Source organism: Mauremys reevesii, linkage group 4 (genome assembly GCF_016161935.1).
Source record: "Mauremys reevesii isolate NIE-2019 linkage group 4, ASM1616193v1, whole genome shotgun sequence".
Lineage (NCBI taxonomy): Eukaryota > Metazoa > Chordata > Testudines > Geoemydidae > Mauremys > Mauremys reevesii.
Window position 1 is genome coordinate 42,332,064 of NC_052626.1, and position 19,138 is coordinate 42,351,201.

Consider the following 19,138-nt stretch of genomic DNA (forward strand, 5'->3'; position numbering starts at 1 on the left):
CTAGTCCAATCCTCTGCTCAAAGCAGGACCAACCTCAACTAAATCATCCTAGCCAGGGCTTTACCACGCCAGGCCTTAAAAACCTCTAAGGATGGAGAGTCCACCACCTCCCTAGGTAACCCATTCCAGTGCTTCACCACCCTCCTAGTGAAATAGTTTTTCCTAATATCTAACCTAGACCTCCCCACTGCAACTTGAGACAATTTCTCCTTGTTCTGTCATCTGCTACCACTGAGAACAGCCTTGCTCCATCCTCTTTAGAACTCCCCTTCAGGTAGTTGAAGGCTGCTATCAAATCCCCCCTCGCTCTTCAGCTGACTAAATAAGCCCAGTTCCCTCAGCTTCTCCTCATAAGTCATGTGTCCCAGCCCCCAATCATTTTCGTTGCCCTCCTCTGAACTCTCTCCAATTTGTCCACATTCTTTCTGTAGTGGGGGGCCCAAAACTGGATGCAATAATCCAGATGTGGCCTCACCAGTGCCGAATAGAGGGGAATAATCACTTCTCTTGATCTGGCAATGCTCCTACATTTGTAGCCGGCATTGCAAGTTATTTGGGTACCAGATATGCTAAACATTCATTTGCCCCTTTGTGCTTCGGCCACCATTCCAGAGGACATGCTTCCATGCTGATGACACTCGTTTAAAAAAAAAAAGTTAATTAAATTTGAGAGTGAACTCCTTGAGGGAGAATTGCATGTCCCCTGCTTTTATGTTGTCCCCCTCCCACCCCATTTTACCTGCATTCTGCCATCTATTTCATGTTATAGCTGTCTCAGATAATGACCCAGCACATGTGATTCACATTAAACACTTTCACTGCAGATTTCACAAAATGCAAAGAAGGTACCAATGTGAGATTTCTAAAGATAGCTACAGCACTCGACCCAAGTTTTAAGACTCTGAAGTGCCTTGCAAAATCTGATCGGGATGGGTTGTGGAGCATTCTTTCAGAAGTCTTAAAAGAGCAACATTCTGATGCAGAAACTACAGAACCTGAGCCACCAAAAAAGAAAATCAACCTTCTGCTGGTGGCATCTGCTCAGATAATGAAAATGAACATGCATTGGTCCACACTGCTTTGGATTGTTATTGAGTAGAACCCGTCATCAGCATGGACGCATGTGCCCTGGAAGGGTGGTTGAAGCATGAAGGGACATATGAATCTTTAGCACATCTGGCACGTAAATATCTTGTGATGCCGGCTACAACAGTGCCATGAGAACGCCTGTTCTCACTTTCAGGTGATATAAACAAGAAGCGGGCAGCATTATCTCCTGCAAATGTAAACAAACTTGTTTGTCTGAGCAATTGGCTGAACAAGAAGTAGGACTGAGTGAACTTGCAGGCACTAAAATTTTACATTGTTTTATTTTTGAATGGAGTTTATTTTGTTCATAATTCTACATTTGTAAGTTCAACTCTGATGATAAAGAGATTGCACTACAGTACTTGTATTAGATGAATTGAAAAATACTATTTCTTTTGTTTGTATACAGTGCAAACACTTGTAATCAAAAATAAATATTATCACTGTATTCTTTGTATTCGCTGTTGTAATTGAAATCAGTATATTTGAAAATGTAGAAACATCCAAAAATATTTAAATAAATAGTATTCTATTATTGTTTAATGGTGTGATTAATTGCGATTAATTTTTTTAATCATGCGATTAATCGTGATTAATTTTTTTAATCACTTGACAGCCCTAGTATTTAGTTGCTTAAAGATGCAAAACAGTGGACGTTAGGCATCTGGTGGTTTTGAAAATCCCACTAGGCACCTACCTGCATTTTTCAGTACCTAAATACCTTTAAAAATCTGGCCCTGCATCTCTGTGTCTATCAGTTTCTCTTTGTAAAACATTTTCTAATATTTCACGTAAAGGACAATATAACCATGCACTGTGTATGTTTCATATTCACTTCATTTTGCACAGAAATGTACTGTATTACAAATATGCTTCTTTCTGTGTTTAATGTTTTAGTCTTTGTTCGTATCCTTCATTAAAAACACACCTTTCTGCCAGGCCAGCCAGTATTCTCTGAGTCACATTAGAAGTCAGGTTATTAGGTACTTTATATTAATTTATTTTAAATGAAGTTCCCTGTACTAGCTTCTGATCATTCAGAGCACTGTATTATTATTTCTTCATTGTAGACTTCTAGTTCTATGGAGCAGGAATAATATCTTCATTGTTTGTACAGAACTGAGCACACTATAATGATTTAGTTTAATAAAAATATGAAGAACGGGGCTCTAGAGATGTTTGGAACTTTGTTAAATTTGCAGCAGTAAATTTTTGTTGTGTGTTTAGGGTTTCAGTGCAGGTGCCATCCTTTTAGAAGTGAGCTTGTTCTACCCTTCCTTCCTAGACCTCGGGAAGAGAGGATTCTGGCAAGCCAGGATTTCAGAGGTAGGGTCATTTTGCCAGGACAGAGAGTACTGGCAGAGGTGAAAATAAGCCGATCCAGTCCGGTATGGTGTACCAGCAAGAGTCAGTACGCCGTGCCGGACCAGACCAGCTTCCCCAGGCTGGTGATTTAAAGGTCCCGAGGCTCCCTGCAGCGGCCGGAGCCCCGGGCCCTTTAAATCGTCTCCCAAGCCCCGCTGCCGGAGCCCTGGGGTAGCAGCAGCAGGGCTCCAGTGGTGATTTAAAGGGCCAGGGGCTCTGGCCACTGCAGGGGGCCTTGGGCCCTTTAAAGCGCTGCCTGAGTCCCGCTGCCAAAGCCCCGGGGTAGCGGCGATAGGGCTCCGTTGGTAGTGGAAGCCAGCAGCCTGGGCCCTTTAAATTGCCCCTGAGCCTCAGGGCTCCCAGCTGCCTCTGCAGCTGGTAGCTCCGGGGGTGATTTAAAGGCCCCAGGGCTCCCAGCCGCAGCCAGAGCCCCTGGGCCTTTAAATCTTGATTTAAAGGGCTCAGGTATTTAAAGGCCCCGCCTTTCTGGTTGAGGCCATGCCTCTCTTCTGGTTGAGGCCATGCCCCCTGCTCAGGACTCTGGCATACCAGTAAGTCCTTTAAGTTACTTTCACGCCGAGTACAGTGAAAAACAAAGCAAAGAACTCTGCCAGATGTCCTGACAGGAACACAGACTTACTCAAGGTCTGTTAACAATGGACTCTTTGAGTCATCTCATATGTGGAATTGGAAAAAAATCCTGCAGGGTTGAAGCCTGTTAGGGAGTGTTTATATTTATAAGATGATGTTCCCAGGTCTCTGTAAAATCATATTCATAGTTTAAAGAGCAATTATATAATCCCCGTGTCTGTCCTCACATTCCAGTCTGAGTGTAGAAATTAGTTTAGTCCTTGGGACTCTTTCCCAAGAAACGATGAAATCAGTGTTTTGGTATGTGGCTTTGTCCAGAGGGAGTGGGCAGCTGAGTTTATCCATCTTTTCCTTTCCAGATTTTGTTGGGTTGTTCTGTAGTGTATACTCTAGTCAGAGAAGCTGCCCAGAGTCCTACTCCCATCTGACAATAGGAAGGAGCATTCTCTTGTCTCTTTTTCTCCCTTTTATTCAAAAAATAAAAGAAAAAAGAAACCCAGACAGTGCGAGCTTGAGGGTCCCAGCTTGGTGGGAATGAACAATCTGAGTACATCTTCTGTTGGCACTCCTAGGCTTTCTTACTCTCCATGTTATACACAAATTCTCTTCTAGATGCTGATGGGGAGTCTCTCCAGTCCTTGTTTTCAGAGTGGGATAATCCTGTATTTGCTCACTACCCAGAGGTGGGTATTATTACGTTCTAGAGTTTCAGTGGGAGCCGTTTCAATCTTGTCTTCTATTATGTTGATTTTTTAACTGAAATGGCAAATACTATAATTGTTGTGTATATTTATTCTGTTGTACATATACCAAGCTTGTCTATGGTACCTTTTTATAGATTATTTGTGAGTTCATTTGTGGGTTTATGCAAATTAGAAGTGATTGGTATTACAGCTGATCTTAAAGAATACCTAGTGTTATTTGGAATCCAAAGTGGTGGTGTGGGCTGAGTCTACAATGCAAAAATAATCACCTTGACTTTGGATAAAATTCTGTCCCTTGCAATACTCTCCTCCCCCTTATGTGTGTTATAGGTCATTTAAATATGTTTGTAGCATTGGCAGACCATAATGTGTGAGGGAGAAACAACATTGCACACTATGTCTATGGAGCTTTTAGAGCGATTTCCTTTACAGTCACAGGGAAATATCTTTAATCAGTGTGAGTAAGTGTACAATTTCAGTCAGGATGTGCAATATGTATAAAAATATTTCCACTTGTGTACAATACAGATGCAGGAGTAAACCACCTGCTGGTGAGTTTCTGAAGGGGAACAATTCTTTAGAACATCTGCTGTAGTAACAGTCATTCTGAGATGATACATCTTCCTGGATGTTCAGCTCACTGAGTGTGTATGTGTTGGCTGACAACTAATGTCAGATTGTCTAATGAAATAGCTCTTAGTGTGTGGGAAAGTGTTGAGAGAGGAGCAGAGAGATTACCAGATGGTATTTTGAGCTAGTTCTGTTCTTGTTAGAGGAACCAATGCACTAGGTACAGAGGGACCCCTTTCCAGAATAGCCTTATTCAAAGCTGGCAGTTTGATTTTGTGGCTTTAAACTCAATAGTTAATTCTGCATCCTGTAAATTATCTGTGTTGATCTTTTTCACAGGTTGCTGTTGATGTGAGCAGTGGCCAGGCTGGGAGTCTGGCTGTGAAAATTCATAATATCTTATATCCCTATCGTTTCACCAAGGAAATGATTAATTCAATGCAGGTACAATAAGTCAGATAGCTGCTTTGTGTAAACACCAATGTTTCAACTGCCACTCGCCAAATAGTATTTGTTTATGTTTCTGCTGGGTGAAAAAAACGTAGTGAATTAAATAGATAATACTTTTAATTTGCAAAGAAAAGCATTATTGATTTGTGAGAGAGACACCAACAGATATATGCATAACAAGTTATATCTCAAAACCATCTCTTGGATGATTGTAAACAGTTGCCTACACAGTGGTTCCCAACTTGCTTGAGTTTAAAGCTAGTTAAGTCAAGAAATAGTCCTGCTATCACTGCCTTGTAACTTACAGCACTATCATTGGCACTTAACTAAATAACATTTTGATAGGCAGTTGTAGGTGTAGCTATTTGGTTAATTCTGATTCTTTGACATATATTTTCAAAAGAGATTTGCCGAAGAAATTCTGACCTTCAGCTGAGCACTTTCAATAGCAATCCCAAATCTCATGTGAGGACTTTTACATTTATTTTGAAGTGTGGTTCTGCTCTGAAAAGTGACACTAAAAATGGCACAGTAAACATGAAACCCAGTTGTATCTTAGTGCTTCTGTATCAAATGTTTTGCCCATAAATTTTAAAATTAATATAAATAAGCTGCCAACCTTGCACTTTTACTTTTGGGCTCTGAGAGCCAATCTGGGTTCTTTTCTTCTCTCACATCTAATCTAATGCAGGTTCTGCAGACCAAACTATATTCTTATTTACATCCATGCAGTCACATTGCTTCCTGTGGTTTTGTAGAATTATAAATGGTTAGGACTTAGTAAAAAGATAGTTCACCTTGTGCATTAATACTAGACTCCAGTCCATTTTCTCTTAGTTGTGTTACCTCTGTAAGGTTAATGGGAGTAAAACCATTTGTCACTAATGGCGACAGGTTTGTCTGAAACACCAGGGAAGAGATCTAGAGACCTGAAGGTTTCATTTTTACATTAACTTTTTCTGGTGGAATTGCAATTTTACTCAACCAGTGGTCCCAATATTAACTATTGGTGAGGAGAGGAGTTTTTCTCTCTAAAGTTTTGTATGTTTCCCTTCTAAAAATGGTTTTGCCAATGGATAATGAACATTTTGAATATGTTACAGGTTCTTCACCAAGTGGACAATAAATTTATTGCTTGTTTAATCAACACTAGGAGTGACGTGAATGCAGATGCAGGTAAGAATGCCCATTAGTATTGATTAGGTTGAGCTAGCCCTCAAGTACAGTTTCAGTACAGATAGGACACTGACCTGGCATTCTGAAACATGTTCAGAACATGTAATTTTTTTCAGGGGTATATTCTTTTGGTCTGATAGTTCCGTGATGCTAAATGCAAAATAACAATGCAAAATTCCTCTTTCAGTAATATTAAGGCTCTAACTTATATCTGACAAAAGCCAGGAAACCAAAAGCAAATGCCAGGATTGTGTCCTTATCTTCTGCTCTTGGGGGACAGGAGAAAAAGGCATGTTATTATGAATTAAGGAGAGTGCTGGCCTTCACTTGAAATTTCCTGGATTTTTCTCTCTCTCTGTTTTGGAGATTGCTAATGGACTTTGTTCATGATGCTCCTCAGATGCTGTGGTGATTAATGCTGCTATAGATAAACACCTTACCTTTTGGTAATGTGAAACATATTGGACTTCATTCTCAGTTAATGGATGCATTTCATCTTCTGTATTGAAACTAGCTTGAGCAATACAAAAATGTTCTCCAAACCAGTAGCTTCTTCTTTTTTTATCTAATCTGCATAATAAAATAGAACAGATTGTAGTTGACCTCATCTTTAATATACAGAGAATAGGAATTTGGCTGATGACATCATCATACATACAACTCCTTTAACTTCATTCTGACCACCCCAGGTTTTAATGACTCATCTGGATCCTCGCATTTAATTTCTCCATTATTTTATTTTCTGTTAAACCAACTTCCTCCTGAATTTAGCTCTGTTAAATAGACTGATCCCCAGCTGCTAAATCTGACCTCAGTGAGACATGGGCAATGCTCCTTCTTCCTCCCAACATGTGCAGTTGTTTGGAATGAAGATGCCTTTTGTTAACCACCTCCCTTACACTTCTAGATGGAAACCTGCTGGTGTTGGTGGATCAGCATGCAGCCCATGAGCGTATCCGCTTGGAGCAACTTATTGCAGGTGAGGATTCAAATGTCCAAAGAAAGCTCTTTACTGCCCCAGCAAAGTGCAACTGGGAGCAGTCTCCAGGAGGAAAACTGTGAGTCTGCTTGCTAACAAAATTATTTTAAATATAAATTTCCTCATGGGGTCCAGAGATCAAGTATGATCCTCAACCTTTCCCATGTCATTGGCCTGAATAGGCATACAGGCATCTATGAGCTAAGATGTGAAAAAATTATCTAAGTATTGGCACCCAAAGGAGTACTAGGTGCCTTTCAAAAGAGATAGAATGATCCATGCCCTAAGGAGCTTTCAGACTGAAATAGATCTGGGGGCTAACAAGACAGGCAGGATGAATAAAGTCAGGAAAATGGGGATAATGTCAATAATATTATGAGGTTTAGCAGTGTGGACTACTGGGTGGGATGATGGAGTAAAGAACATGGGTTGTTTTTGTTTAACTAAACACCATGATCAGAAGAGAAACCTAAAATTCACCACATTTAGTCATCTGAAACTGTATGCAGAGGGATAAAAGTCTTTTCTCTTGCCCAGCTAAATTTTGGATATAGGTCTGTAAAACACAGTGCCCATTGACATCCACTGAGCACTTAAAAGATCACTGGCCTTCTCTTTCATTAAAAAGGGCCATGCAGTCCCTGCAAAGATGATTCCAGGAAAGAAACACTGCTTCTTTTGGCCTACTGGTGAAAACAGCTAAAGACTGATAACCTTTCTGGGATTGAGGGAAATGTCTAATGAATGGTATTAAAATGGAGACTGTGTGTCAGGACTCAGACATAGGTAGCCATATCTAGTGGGTAGCAGCCTGGTTCAGGAGGATCTTGTTCCAGGTTATGGGGAATCAGACAGGCACTAGGTTGAACTAATCCAGACAAGGTCAGACACTATTAGGATCACCAGGACTCAGGCCAAGGTCACGATACTCGTAATCAGGCAGATCAGAGTCTATAAAGCTGGGTGAGGGATCCAGACAGCAGCCACATAGAGCCCAGTTGTGCAAACATCGTCCTGTGCCTCTATTTGGATTTACATAGAAGCCCTGCAATCAGTAGTACTGGTGTTCCTCCAGTCAGAGCCCAAGGGAGGCCTTCCTGGCATAACTTCAGGTTTCATGATTTCTCTGCTGGGTTAGTTAGTAGCAAGCCACTGGGTGAGAGCAGGGAGGCATCAACTGACCGGGGAACCCACAGACCCAGCCAGTTTTGAGATCTGCAGACTCATGACACAATGCACTGATTTTAGATTGGGAGGAGGGATAACTCAGTGGTTTGAGCATTGGCCTGTTAAACCCAGGGTTCCAAGTTCAATCCATTTAGGGATCTGGGGCAAAAATCTGTCAGGGACAGTACTTGGTCCTGCTGTGAAGGCAGGTGACTGGACTCAATGACCTTTCAACATCCCTTCCAGTTCTATGAGATAGGATAGGTAGATTGTTCAATTCACAAGTGGCCATCCCATGAGTTGAGCTAACTCTTGTAATAACCTTTGCTATGTAGGATAACTCCTTTTTAACACTGATGGGGGATCCAAGTGTGGAATTAATCATACTCCCTAGACAATGATTGTCTCTTCCATGACTCTCCCTGTTCCCCATGAGTCCCAGGAGGAATTCAAGCACAGAGGGCTACATGCCAAGCCATAGGGCCATTGAGGATAGAGCCTGCATGTACATTTTAAGAACAGTATTTGTAATTTTTCTACCCACAGATTCCTATGAGAAGCAACCTGAAGAATCTGGCAAGAAGAAATTGCTGTCCTCCACCATCTGTCCCCCACTGGAGATTGAGGTAACAAAGGAGCAGAGAAGACTTTTACGGTTAGTAATGGTTGATGGCTCCAATATCTTGGATAGGACTCCAGTGAATGGGAGAATGTAATTTCTGTGTGCTGTTTTGGATACCACAGCCATTGCTGGAGTTGCTTTTATTCTGCTTTAGGTGCACACTGAGTGAGTTCCAATAGCTATAATGTGAGGAGAAGAGAATAGAGGGGTATGGGAAGTTCGTACGATGAATCGTTAGAAAAGAAGAGTCTCTCTGCTCTTGGGTGACAGAAACCAGAATCACTACATAGAATAAGAAGTGAAGGTTGGCTCTCAAATGTTTTGGAATAGTGGATTGGCTACTGTCAGGAATTCTTCCATCCCATACAGGAATTTAGATTAGATTCAGATTTGGTTTTGAGCAGTTACATTTATCTAGCATTAATTAGAGGTTTATTCAGAAATCTCTGCTCTCACTCTGATCAGGCACTCAAGTGGGGTGGGTATTTACAGTTACAAGGTGTAAAAGCAGCAAAGAGTCTTGTGGCACCTTATAGACTAACAGACGTTTGGGAGCATGAGCTTTAGTGGGTGAATACCCACTTCGTCGGATGCATCCGATGAAGTGGGTATTCACCCACGAAAGCTCATGCTCCCAAACATCTGTTAGTCTATAAGGTGCCACAAGACTCTGCTGCTTTTACAGATCCAGACTAACATGGCTACCCCTCTGATAGTTACAAGGTGTTCTCTCCTTTTGTGCTCAGAGTAGGCTTGTTTGGTAATGGGGACTTTTCTGCCCTTCTTGTGTGGACTCATTAGGAACGTAGGAATATCTGTACTAGATCATATTGATAGTCCATCTAATTCAGCATTCTCCTTGACGGTGGCCAGTGCCAAATGCTTCAGAGGCAGGTGCAAGAAATTACAGAATGGATAACTATGGAATAACCTGTTCATAGAGGAACATTAAGAAAGAGGGTAAATAGGAGCACCTGATTTACCTTCTTTATCCCTGTTCATTATTTTGTATGCTTCTGCCATCTCCTATCTAAACAGTCCTAATATTCGTAATCTTTCTTCATAGGGAAGTCTTTCTGGACCATTAATAATTTTTGTCACCCATCTCTGAATCCCTTCTATTTCTTTTCTATCTTCTTTGAGATAGGGTGACCAGAACTGAACATAGTACTCCAGGTGAGGATATCCCATTGATTTATACAAGGACATTGTGACGGGTTCCCTGGGGTGCAACCTGGAACTGAAATACCACTGAGTCCTCTGTCTCACCAACCTGGGCTCCCTCTCACACTGTGATGTTGTGGCAAGCTGCAAATCCCTCCTGCTGCACTTGTACAGACATCCACAGGCAGGGACATACCCAACTGAGTTACGTGAATGCTTTCACCAGTCACTCATGAATCAACAATAGACAGGCTCCAGACAATTCCCCCCAGTTGCCCAGCCTAGGACCCCAGATCTGTACCATCTTGCCCTGGTCAAAAGCCTGACTAGTGTAAGTCTGTTCCCCAGTCTGTCTGTCCCTCAATGTGGAGAAGACACGCACCAGCTCTTGTTCCTGAGCAGGAACAAATACTTCAAGCAAAACCCACTGGTTTAGGTAAAATATAAAACAGATTTATTAACTACAGAAAGATAGATTTTAAGTGATTATAAGTAGTAAGTGTACAGATCAAAGTTGGTCACCTAAAAAATAAAAGCTGTGTCTCACCCTGATGGTATAGTTCCTTAATACACAAGCTGGGATTCTCCTTTCTGAGTTCAAAGTCTTTGTTCTCCAGGCATGTTTCCAGGTGTTGAGTTGTGGAGGGAGTGAAGCCAAGTGATGATGTCACTTCCCTCTTTTATAGCTTATTCCAGCTTACTGGAAAGATCCTTTGCTTTGCAATGAGTCAAGCTGTCTCCATTGTCCGTGTGCTATCTCTGGGTATGGCTACACTTACAAATCTGCAGCGCTGGTAGTTGCAGCGCTGGTCGCCCAGCTGTGCAGGGTCAGCGCTGGTGTGTGGCCACACTCACAGCTACCAGCGCTGCAGTGTGGCCACATTTGCAGCATTTGCAGCGCTGTTGGGAGTGATGAATTATGGGCAGCTATCCCAGCATTCAAGTGGCAGCAACCTGCTTTTCAAAAGAGGGGTGTGTGGGGCAGTGTGACAGGGACTGGGGGGGGGGAGGGAGGAGTGGATTTTTGGAACTGACACTGTGCAAAATCAGAAAATTTTCCCACCCCCTTACTGTTAACTGCAAACAGCCTGCATCCAACATACTCTCTTTCCCCCCTCTGCCCCCTCCCCCTGTTTCTCTCAAGCAAAGCAAACACTCAACCCCTGTGAATGATTCCTTTTCTCGCTGCTGGTCAAGCAAAACGCAAACACTCAACCCCTGTGAATCACGCAGGGAGGAGGATCTCATTTGATTGTTCACAGATTGATCACAGCAAACAGGAGCTGATAAGCAGCTCCGGTAGAGCAGCTCCGGTAGCAATGGAGCTCCGGAGGTTCACAACAAAACAAAGAGAGGCTGCATAACAAAACAAAGGGAGTAATTTAGTTAAAAGCATTCTGGGATACACCCTTATACCCTGGAGGCCAATAACAGCGCTGGTGTGTGGCCACACTTGATGACCAGCGCTGCAGCACCAGCGCTGCAATCCTTATTCCCCATGCTGAGCCAGGTGTACGGCCAGCGCTGCAGCCAGGGAGTTGCAGCGCTGGAAGTGTCCTGCAGGTGTGGCCACTTACTAATTGCAGCGCTGGAAAGCCTCCACCAGCACTGCAACTCGCAAGTGTAGCCACACCCTCTGAGAAGTCTCCTGGGACAGTCCTTGTGAGTGTGTATTCCCTTTAATGGGCCATCATCAGTATCTGTCTGTTCCTTTGTTGTACATGAAAGGCTGGTTGTGGGTGTTCCCAACCTTACAACATATTTCAGTAACACACATACAACAAACTTTGTAACTTCATATACAATGATAGCTCATACAATCCAACGGGATATTAATGTTCAACAAATCAAGACTTTTAAATGATACCTCACAAGGCATACTTTGTACAAAGCATATCATAATCATATCACCATGATAAATATGGGGGTGCCAGGGTGTTGCTTTGGGGTACAGAGTGTCACAGACATTACAATATTTCCATATTATTTTCTGTCTCATACTTTTTACACCCTAACATTTTGTGTGCTTTTTTGGCTGCCACTACACATTGAGCTGTTACAATGACAGCCAGGTCTTTTTCCTTAGTGGTTGCAATTAATTTAGAACTTCAGATTCCGTTATCCTTCCTAATCTCCATTTTACCTGCTGTTTTTTTATACTCCTTTCTATTGGCTTTACAAGAATTTGATAGCCTGTTTTGGAAAGATACATATATGGCGTCAATAACCTCTTGTCCCTTATAATTTAACCACAGTGGACTATTTTTTACCTTCCTGCTTGCTTGTTTAGGACTATGCTTTCCTTTGTGAAAGTAGAATAAATTATATTGTAAAAATAAGAATGGATTAAAGAAATGTTGTATGTACCTTTAAGCAGAAATAAGAAATGTTGAAATACAGGTGCCAGGAAAAGAAACATTAGGCATAAACAATGGTGCTAATGGCAAACATTTAACAGAAGATGGGTAGTAGTAGTTAGTAAGGATATAAAATATGCATGCCTAACCCAGGTAAACTTATCTGATTCTGCTCCTTTGTTATCTGTTATCTTTCTATCTTATCTGTATGTATAAATAATATAGTTTGTTGTGTGCATTTATCTCACATTATCTGGGTGTTATTAGCAAGCACTGCTAAAAAAATAAAAAAGGTGGTCTGACTGACAAGTCCTGAGTCCTCTTTGACAATTTGGAGGGGGTTCACCGAGATGGCAGCACTGGGGGCTGTGGGGCTGTGTGTTGTTGTGTGTTTTTGTGGGACGGCCGTGGAAGGCCGGCACTGGCATTGGGGCGGAGGTCCTCTCCACCAGAACGAAAGGTGTGACGCACACAGTAGTGAAGTGTTGACCTGTTTTGTGTTTTGGTGTGTTCTGTCTGGGATCGGGGATCCTGGAATCAGATCAGTGATCAGGTAATTATTTCTGTTTTTTGTCCGGACTGAGGACTGTCCTGTCTCTGTCCTGTCCTGTCTTTGTGTCTGGGTGCCATCTCTGCCATCTCCGTCCGGGATCGGCCGACCAAAGGGGTCCCTGTCCTGCTGGTGAGGTGAGTGCAATCTGCCACAATCGCAGCGCACTGCACTTAAAAAAGGAAAGCAAGTGAAAGTGAAAGGCGTGAGGCGATTGAGGCCCTAGGGCTCCTCCTGTGGGTTCCTTTTCCTGTGAAGTGTGTGTGTCCTCCTGTATGGGTAAAGGACAGTTTCAAAAAACAGTCAGTGTCCACAGTTTATATATTTTTATATATTTATTTTTTTATGGGTCTCCTGTCTGGTAGAAGGTGTCTGACTGTAAATCTCTGGAAAAATGGTCTAAGGCTAACAAAGGATCCCAAAACTCAGTAAAATCTGTAAAAATTGTGGAACAAAAAACTTGGACATCTTAAAAACCAAACTAAGGAACCTAAAACTAAAAAAAAGCTAAGAATTAATTGTTGGCTTCAGTAAGTGTTTTGATCAAAAAAAAAGCTGGACAAAAAAAAAAACTCAAAAAAAATAATAAAAAAAATTAAAAAATAAAAAAAGCCTCCTCTAACTCTCCTCCCCAGTGCCCACCAACCCCTACCCCTCTCCAAAAAACCCCCCCCCCCCGATCCCCCCCCATAATACTCCCATCTCCCAAAAAAAAAGGAAAAAAAAAAGGCAAAAAAAAGGGGCAAAAAACCAGAAAAGCAACAAAGCAACAAACAACAAAAAAAAAAAAGGGAAGGCCCTAGAAAAGGAGTGTAAAGGTGCAGGCATAGTGCAGTAAAAATAAGGCAATGAAAGTGAGAAAAAATGGTGGAAAATGTAGTTAAAGGAGGGAAAATGGAGAAATTTAAGGGAATAGAAAAGTTAAGTTAAGTTAAGGAAAGAGGAGTTAAGAGTCCAAGTCTAAGGCTGGAGTTTGACACCTTCTGTAATTCTGTTCTGGTTACATAAGTGGCCCCCATGCAGAGTCTAATGATTTTAATTTCTTCATTCTTGACATTAAGGTCTCTTTGACTAGCTTCCTCTTTTAAAAAACATTCTCCTTTCTAAACTTGTGTCACAATTCTGGTTTTTAGTATGATTCCTCTCAGAGGATGTTAAACTTTATGATATTGTATATTTGTCACAGGGTACCTCACTGCTAGGGCACTTCCTCCTGGCAGCTCTAGGAATTAGCTCTTTCTGGGTCCAATGCCCCATTTATTGCTTGTCTGCATGCCCTGCAGCCTCTTGCTCTCTGCGTCTCAGGGTGCTCTCTCTCCATGGCTTGGCCCTCCAGCCAGCTCAATGTGTTTCCCCCTTTTGGGGGATCAAAGTCTCTCCATCCAAATTATCTCAGGCAGTCTTCCCATTCGCAGCCTGGAGCGTACCACTTCCCCAGTGGCTAGTAGGGGAATCTGGGCCTACCCTCTAATCAACAGCCAAGATCTACAACATCCCACCTTGCTACTATTTCCCTGAGCCTTGTCCTTCTCTGCATCTCTCAGGCTTGCGCCACCACCCTTCTGGATAAACTCTTCCTTCAGGGCGTGAACCCCTGGGGTTTCTACTGTCTCCCTGGGTTTCCTCTTTTCCCTCTCTAATGCCTAGGGAGCAAGTGCAGACTTCTTCACTGCAGCCCTTTTCTGCTGCCAGCTTCCTACCTTTATACTAGCCCCACTTGTTCCCTCTTAGTAGGGCTCCATCATCAATCAGGCATTGCTTAGGGCTTGTCTACACTTAAAACACTGCAGCAGCGCTGCTGTAACATTCCAGTGAAGATGTTACCTATGCCGATAGGAGGGCTTCTGCCATCACTATATCTACTTAAGCTCCCGAGAGATGATACCTAGGTCAATGGGAGAATTCTTCTTTCTACCTAGCACTGTCTACACAGGGAGTTAGGTCCATTTTAACTATATCATTCAGAGGTGTGGATTTTTCACACCCCTGAGCAACATAATTATATTGATCTAATTTCCTGGTGTAGCCCAGGCCTTAGCAAATCTAATTTCCCTCAGGCATGGCCTATCGGGTTAAATGTCTCTTCTCAGGCTCATTAACCCTTTCCAGACTAGTGTGGGGGTGAATACCCCATCATAATATTGCATTGCATGTATATAATATATTGTGGTCACTATTACCTGAACTTCCTGTGTGTATCTTAAGAAAAGAACTGTAGACAAGGGAAAAAGTGTTCACCTTCCTATTGTGCAATAAAGCAAACTCCTGGGATCTCAGAACCATGGAGCCAGCATTCTGCACAAATTTAATGGAGAGAAATGTGAACTGAAAGAGAAGCATTGCTGGGAAATCCTGAGATGTCATTATATGGGTGGAGAAGATGGGAAGCTTCTGTGTGGGGAGTGCAGAAGTGTCCAGCTCTGGGACTGATCCTGTAGGTGTGTGGAAGAGGGTGCTTCAGTTTCTCATTTCTGAGGTTTTCTTCTCAGGTGCTGCCACAAAAGCCTGGAGGAAATAGGCCTTGAATTATCATTTCCAGAGAACAACAGCTCCCAGATTCTAGTTGGGAAAGTGCCCCTATGTTTTATGGAGAGAGAGGCCAATGAATTACGACGGAAAAGACAGCCTGTGGCTAAAAGCATTGTGGAGGTTAGTCCTGGATGCGGAACTTGAGCAAATTACATTGTGATGATGTCATTCTGCTCTATATTAATGGTGCAGGGTGTTGGAAGAGTGGCTCCTAAGTGAGAAAGCTAGAGAGCCCTTGCTATGCTTTCAATAGAATATTTATCCATGTCCGCTGGCCTCAGGACTGCTTCTTTGCTGGTGTACTTTTCATCTTAAGTGAGAGAGTCTCCTCCTGAAAATGAAAGGAGCATGACTTACTAATGCTGTTCTGTCCCTGCAGGATAAAACAGCAAAGATTTACTTATTAATTGCATAAGAGGCTACATGGATGGATGGAGAGACTATTATTTTAAGTTTAATACAACTAAAATGAGACTCCCTAGTACAGAGGCTAGTGTTCAGCAGTGTGGGTGACAAGGTTGGTTAAGAGGGGTCCTGCTATTTCTGGTGAAGAGGAGTGGGCCACCAATCTCTCTCCCCTAGATCTGTGTGGCAGCAGAATTGATAATACATACCACCTCATGTACCTTCGACAGAGAGGCAGTGTTAATAGAACACTAGACTGGGACTCAGGAGAGCTCAGTTCTATTCGCAGTTTGGCCCTGGCCTGCTGGCATGTGACCCAGGGCAAGTCACCTCACCTCTCTCTGCCTCAATTTCCCTGTAATAATAATGATGTTCCTTTGTAAAGTGCTTTGAGATCTACTAAAAAAAGCACTAGATTATAATTTATTATTGAACACAATTAGTGTTAGGTAGCGATGTTTGTTTTCTTTTAGTCTCATAATTAGGCTAACTCTAAGTCTATAACTGACATAATTAGAATAATAGAATATCAGGGTTGGAAGGGACCTCAGGAGCTCATCTAGTCCCATCCCTTGCTCAAAGCAGGACCAATCCCCATTAGAGATGATTGCAGATTTGGGGAAGTGGATGAAATAAAATTCATAGTGGGTGAGTTGCAAGGAGGATTGCATTTAAAGATAAGAACAAATTAAAACATTATTGTTTTAAAGACTTTCTTGCCCCAGTTGTATCTGTGTGGCTTTCAGTTGCACCTGGGAGGAGTTTAAACTTTGAAATTCCTTAGAAAATGTTGTTGGCATGAAACAATACCTGCAATCAGGAATCAGATTTGAAAAATATAAGTGGCAGTAATCTCTCATATTCTGCTCACAACTCAAACTCCATCCATTCATGATGCCAAAATCATATACCTCTTATAGCAGATCATTCATAATTTGACTGCCCCTCTTTCTTGAGTGCTTTGATCAACAGTGACATAGTTAACAAGACTGACATTTAATTGCCATCATTAGGTGTCAGAGTTGTCTTCTCCTATAAACAAATAGGGGCAGTTCATCCCTCTCAGAGCTACTGTTTCAGGCTTTCTGAAAACTGAGGCAGAAATTGCTGCATCGATTGCTTACAGTTCACATTTTGAAGATTTTCTTCACACCCATAAGTATTAGAGACATTTAAAAAAACCAAAAACACTTAGGGATAGCTCAGTGGTTTGAGCACTGGCCTGATAAACCCAGCATTGTGAATTCAATCCTTGAGGGGACCATTTAGGGATTGGGGGGGGAGGAAATGTCAGGGACAGTACTTGGTCTTGCTAGTGAAGGCAGGGGACTGGACTCGATGCCTTTCAAGGTCCCTTCCAGTTCTATGAGATAGATATAATAACAAGATGCAGCCACCAGGCTGAACCATTGTGAGCCATTCCAATCCTACTCCTGTTTGCAATGTTTCTCTTTTGTTCATGTGTGAGAGTTTATATACAGGGAAGGTGCCCTTTTCAAGAGGTAATACTGCTGATCTCTTGGGGCAAAAAAAACAAACCAGGTTGTGAAATGCTGTTGGCTTAAAAAATTGACCCATTTCCTTGTACTTAATGTGGGAAACTTGGAGACCTTAAGCTTACAAAACAAGTGTCATAACCACCCCATTACAGACCTGCTTGGATTTGACTCATTGAAGGGAGCCCTTTTTTGAACAAATATTTGGTTTTATGGTGTTTGTTCTTATTCCCCATTATATGTCATCTGCTGAATGATATTAGCAATATGAAAAATCAGGAAAGCTTTTCCTCCAATCTATGAATAAAAACTAGGTCTGAGAGGATATCTACTAGTTATAAAATCTTGAAGGACAAGATGACCAGAAACAATCAGATCAGTTCACTAACTACAGATAATACTTCCTTTGTTTAATAAATCAGTTAGTTTTAAATTTAAAATATGTTTTGCTAAACTTTATGCTAAACATTTTTCTTTTGTATGTATTCTGCACATTTAAAATAGTTTTATTCTAAAAATAAAATTCAGTTTTTTTTTTTTTAAATGAATTTTAATTTCCATCCCAAGCAGAGATTGGCAAAAATCACAAGTAAAAACATAGTCATCTAGTAAATAAGAAATGCATACTTCACCATTTTCTAACATAGTAAAAGATGTAAAAGTTAAGAATCTTAACAAATGTAAGTTAAGCTATATAATAACTTAAATAAATGTGTATAGATATACTGTATCTTCCTGGTTAGCAAAAACTAAAAGGTGCTCCAAATTTAGTGTAAAGGCTATCTTTAGTTGCAATTCAACTGGGTTTTGTGGTTACCAACCAATGGAACCAACTTTTCTTTAGGAAAATTAATGATTTAAATGTTTTAAATCAGCGATTTCTGCTTGCTGATTTAAATTTCGATTTAAAATCAATGATTTATATTACTTTGATTTAAATTAATCCACCCTATTAGAAAACAGCATCTTCTGACACATCAAGTTCATTCTTTTTTGAGTGATTGTCCACATGGGTCACACAAGCACTGGAAGTGGAATACATGTATATGAGGTCTGATTCTTTTGGCTAGCAATGCCCATGTGGGCCACACCTGTACCCTGGATGTCCTCATGCCTCTCTTCTCCCCTTTTTCCACTGCTAGAGATAAAGGACAGAGTAGGCCCAGCTGACCCTCAGCTCCTTCTTACTGCCTGTGGCTGCAAGACAGAACCCCTGCAGCATCTGCTTCTCTGCACACTGTGTGACTTTACTGATCATGTGTGTAATGATATATATATATATAGAGAGAGAGAGAGAGTGTAATATTAGTATGGTTAGCGTAGTGTCTTTTTTACACTTAGTGGCTATATATAAAAAACAAACAAACAAAATCCTCTTATTAATGTTAGAGACTTCCCCAGTACCAGAATTTAGTCTCTGTGGCTGAAAGGAAGTCCCAAGAGTTCAAAACTTGCTCCTCCTATGATTCAGTTAGTCTGCTTAATGATTGGCACTCATGGGGATAGATACTCAGTCTGTTGCCTCTTCTCCAAGAGGACACAGAAGGTGAGAAAGGTCCACCTTAAACATTTTTTCCTGAAGCTCTCAGGTAGAGCCTCCTCAGAACCAGAGAGAAAAGGGCCTCTCTGGCCTGAACAGGCTTCCTCAGTCAATGCTTCAGTTTTCTGAATAGGGTAGGAAGGAATATCTTTCCCACAGCAAGCACAGACCTCAGTCACCCTTCTTGGGACCCAGTAAAAGGAGGCATAGATGTCCTCAGACTATTAAGACAAAGGGTAGTTCATGGCCCAAATTAGGTTCCTCTGACACCCTGATAAAACCCAGTTGTTGAGCACACATGGTACTTTCTCAGGCAGTGGTCCACATTTCACCTGGTACTGATTCTCAGTGCATGAGATGTCAATGACTTGTCACCTCTGAATC

At 41.7% G+C, this 19,138-nt stretch overlaps 1 protein-coding gene and 1 long non-coding RNA gene across 10 annotated transcripts in view; one reads left to right on the plus strand and one right to left on the minus strand.

Moving 5' to 3' along the window:
* The window catches only part of MLH3 (mutL homolog 3), a 35,262-nt gene that overhangs the window by 7,174 nt on the left and 8,950 nt on the right, over positions 1-19,138 (plus strand). For 5 of the 9 annotated variants that reach the window (XM_039535162.1, XM_039535166.1, XM_039535165.1 and 2 more), the window contains exons 3-9: positions 2,317-2,415; positions 3,658-3,728; positions 4,659-4,763; positions 5,873-5,945; positions 6,853-6,924; positions 8,638-8,746; positions 15,274-15,457. In XM_039535162.1, the coding sequence (XP_039391096.1) occupies positions 2,317-2,415; positions 3,658-3,728; positions 4,659-4,763; positions 5,873-5,945; positions 6,853-6,924; positions 8,638-8,746; positions 15,274-15,457 (713 nt within the window). Of the gene's footprint in view, positions 1-2,316; positions 2,416-3,657; positions 3,729-4,658; positions 4,764-5,872; positions 5,946-6,852; positions 6,925-8,637; positions 8,747-15,273; positions 15,458-19,138 lie in introns of those variants that run through there. The other 4 variants (XR_005597662.1, XR_005597663.1, XM_039535160.1 and 1 more) reach the window with 2 other exon arrangements.
* LOC120403689 lies at positions 3,239-10,552 on the minus strand. The gene is made up of 3 exons (XR_005597667.1): positions 10,425-10,552; positions 6,386-6,515; positions 3,239-3,801 (listed from the first exon to the last, which is right to left on the minus strand). It is a non-coding gene; the product is annotated as an uncharacterized LOC120403689 (long non-coding RNA).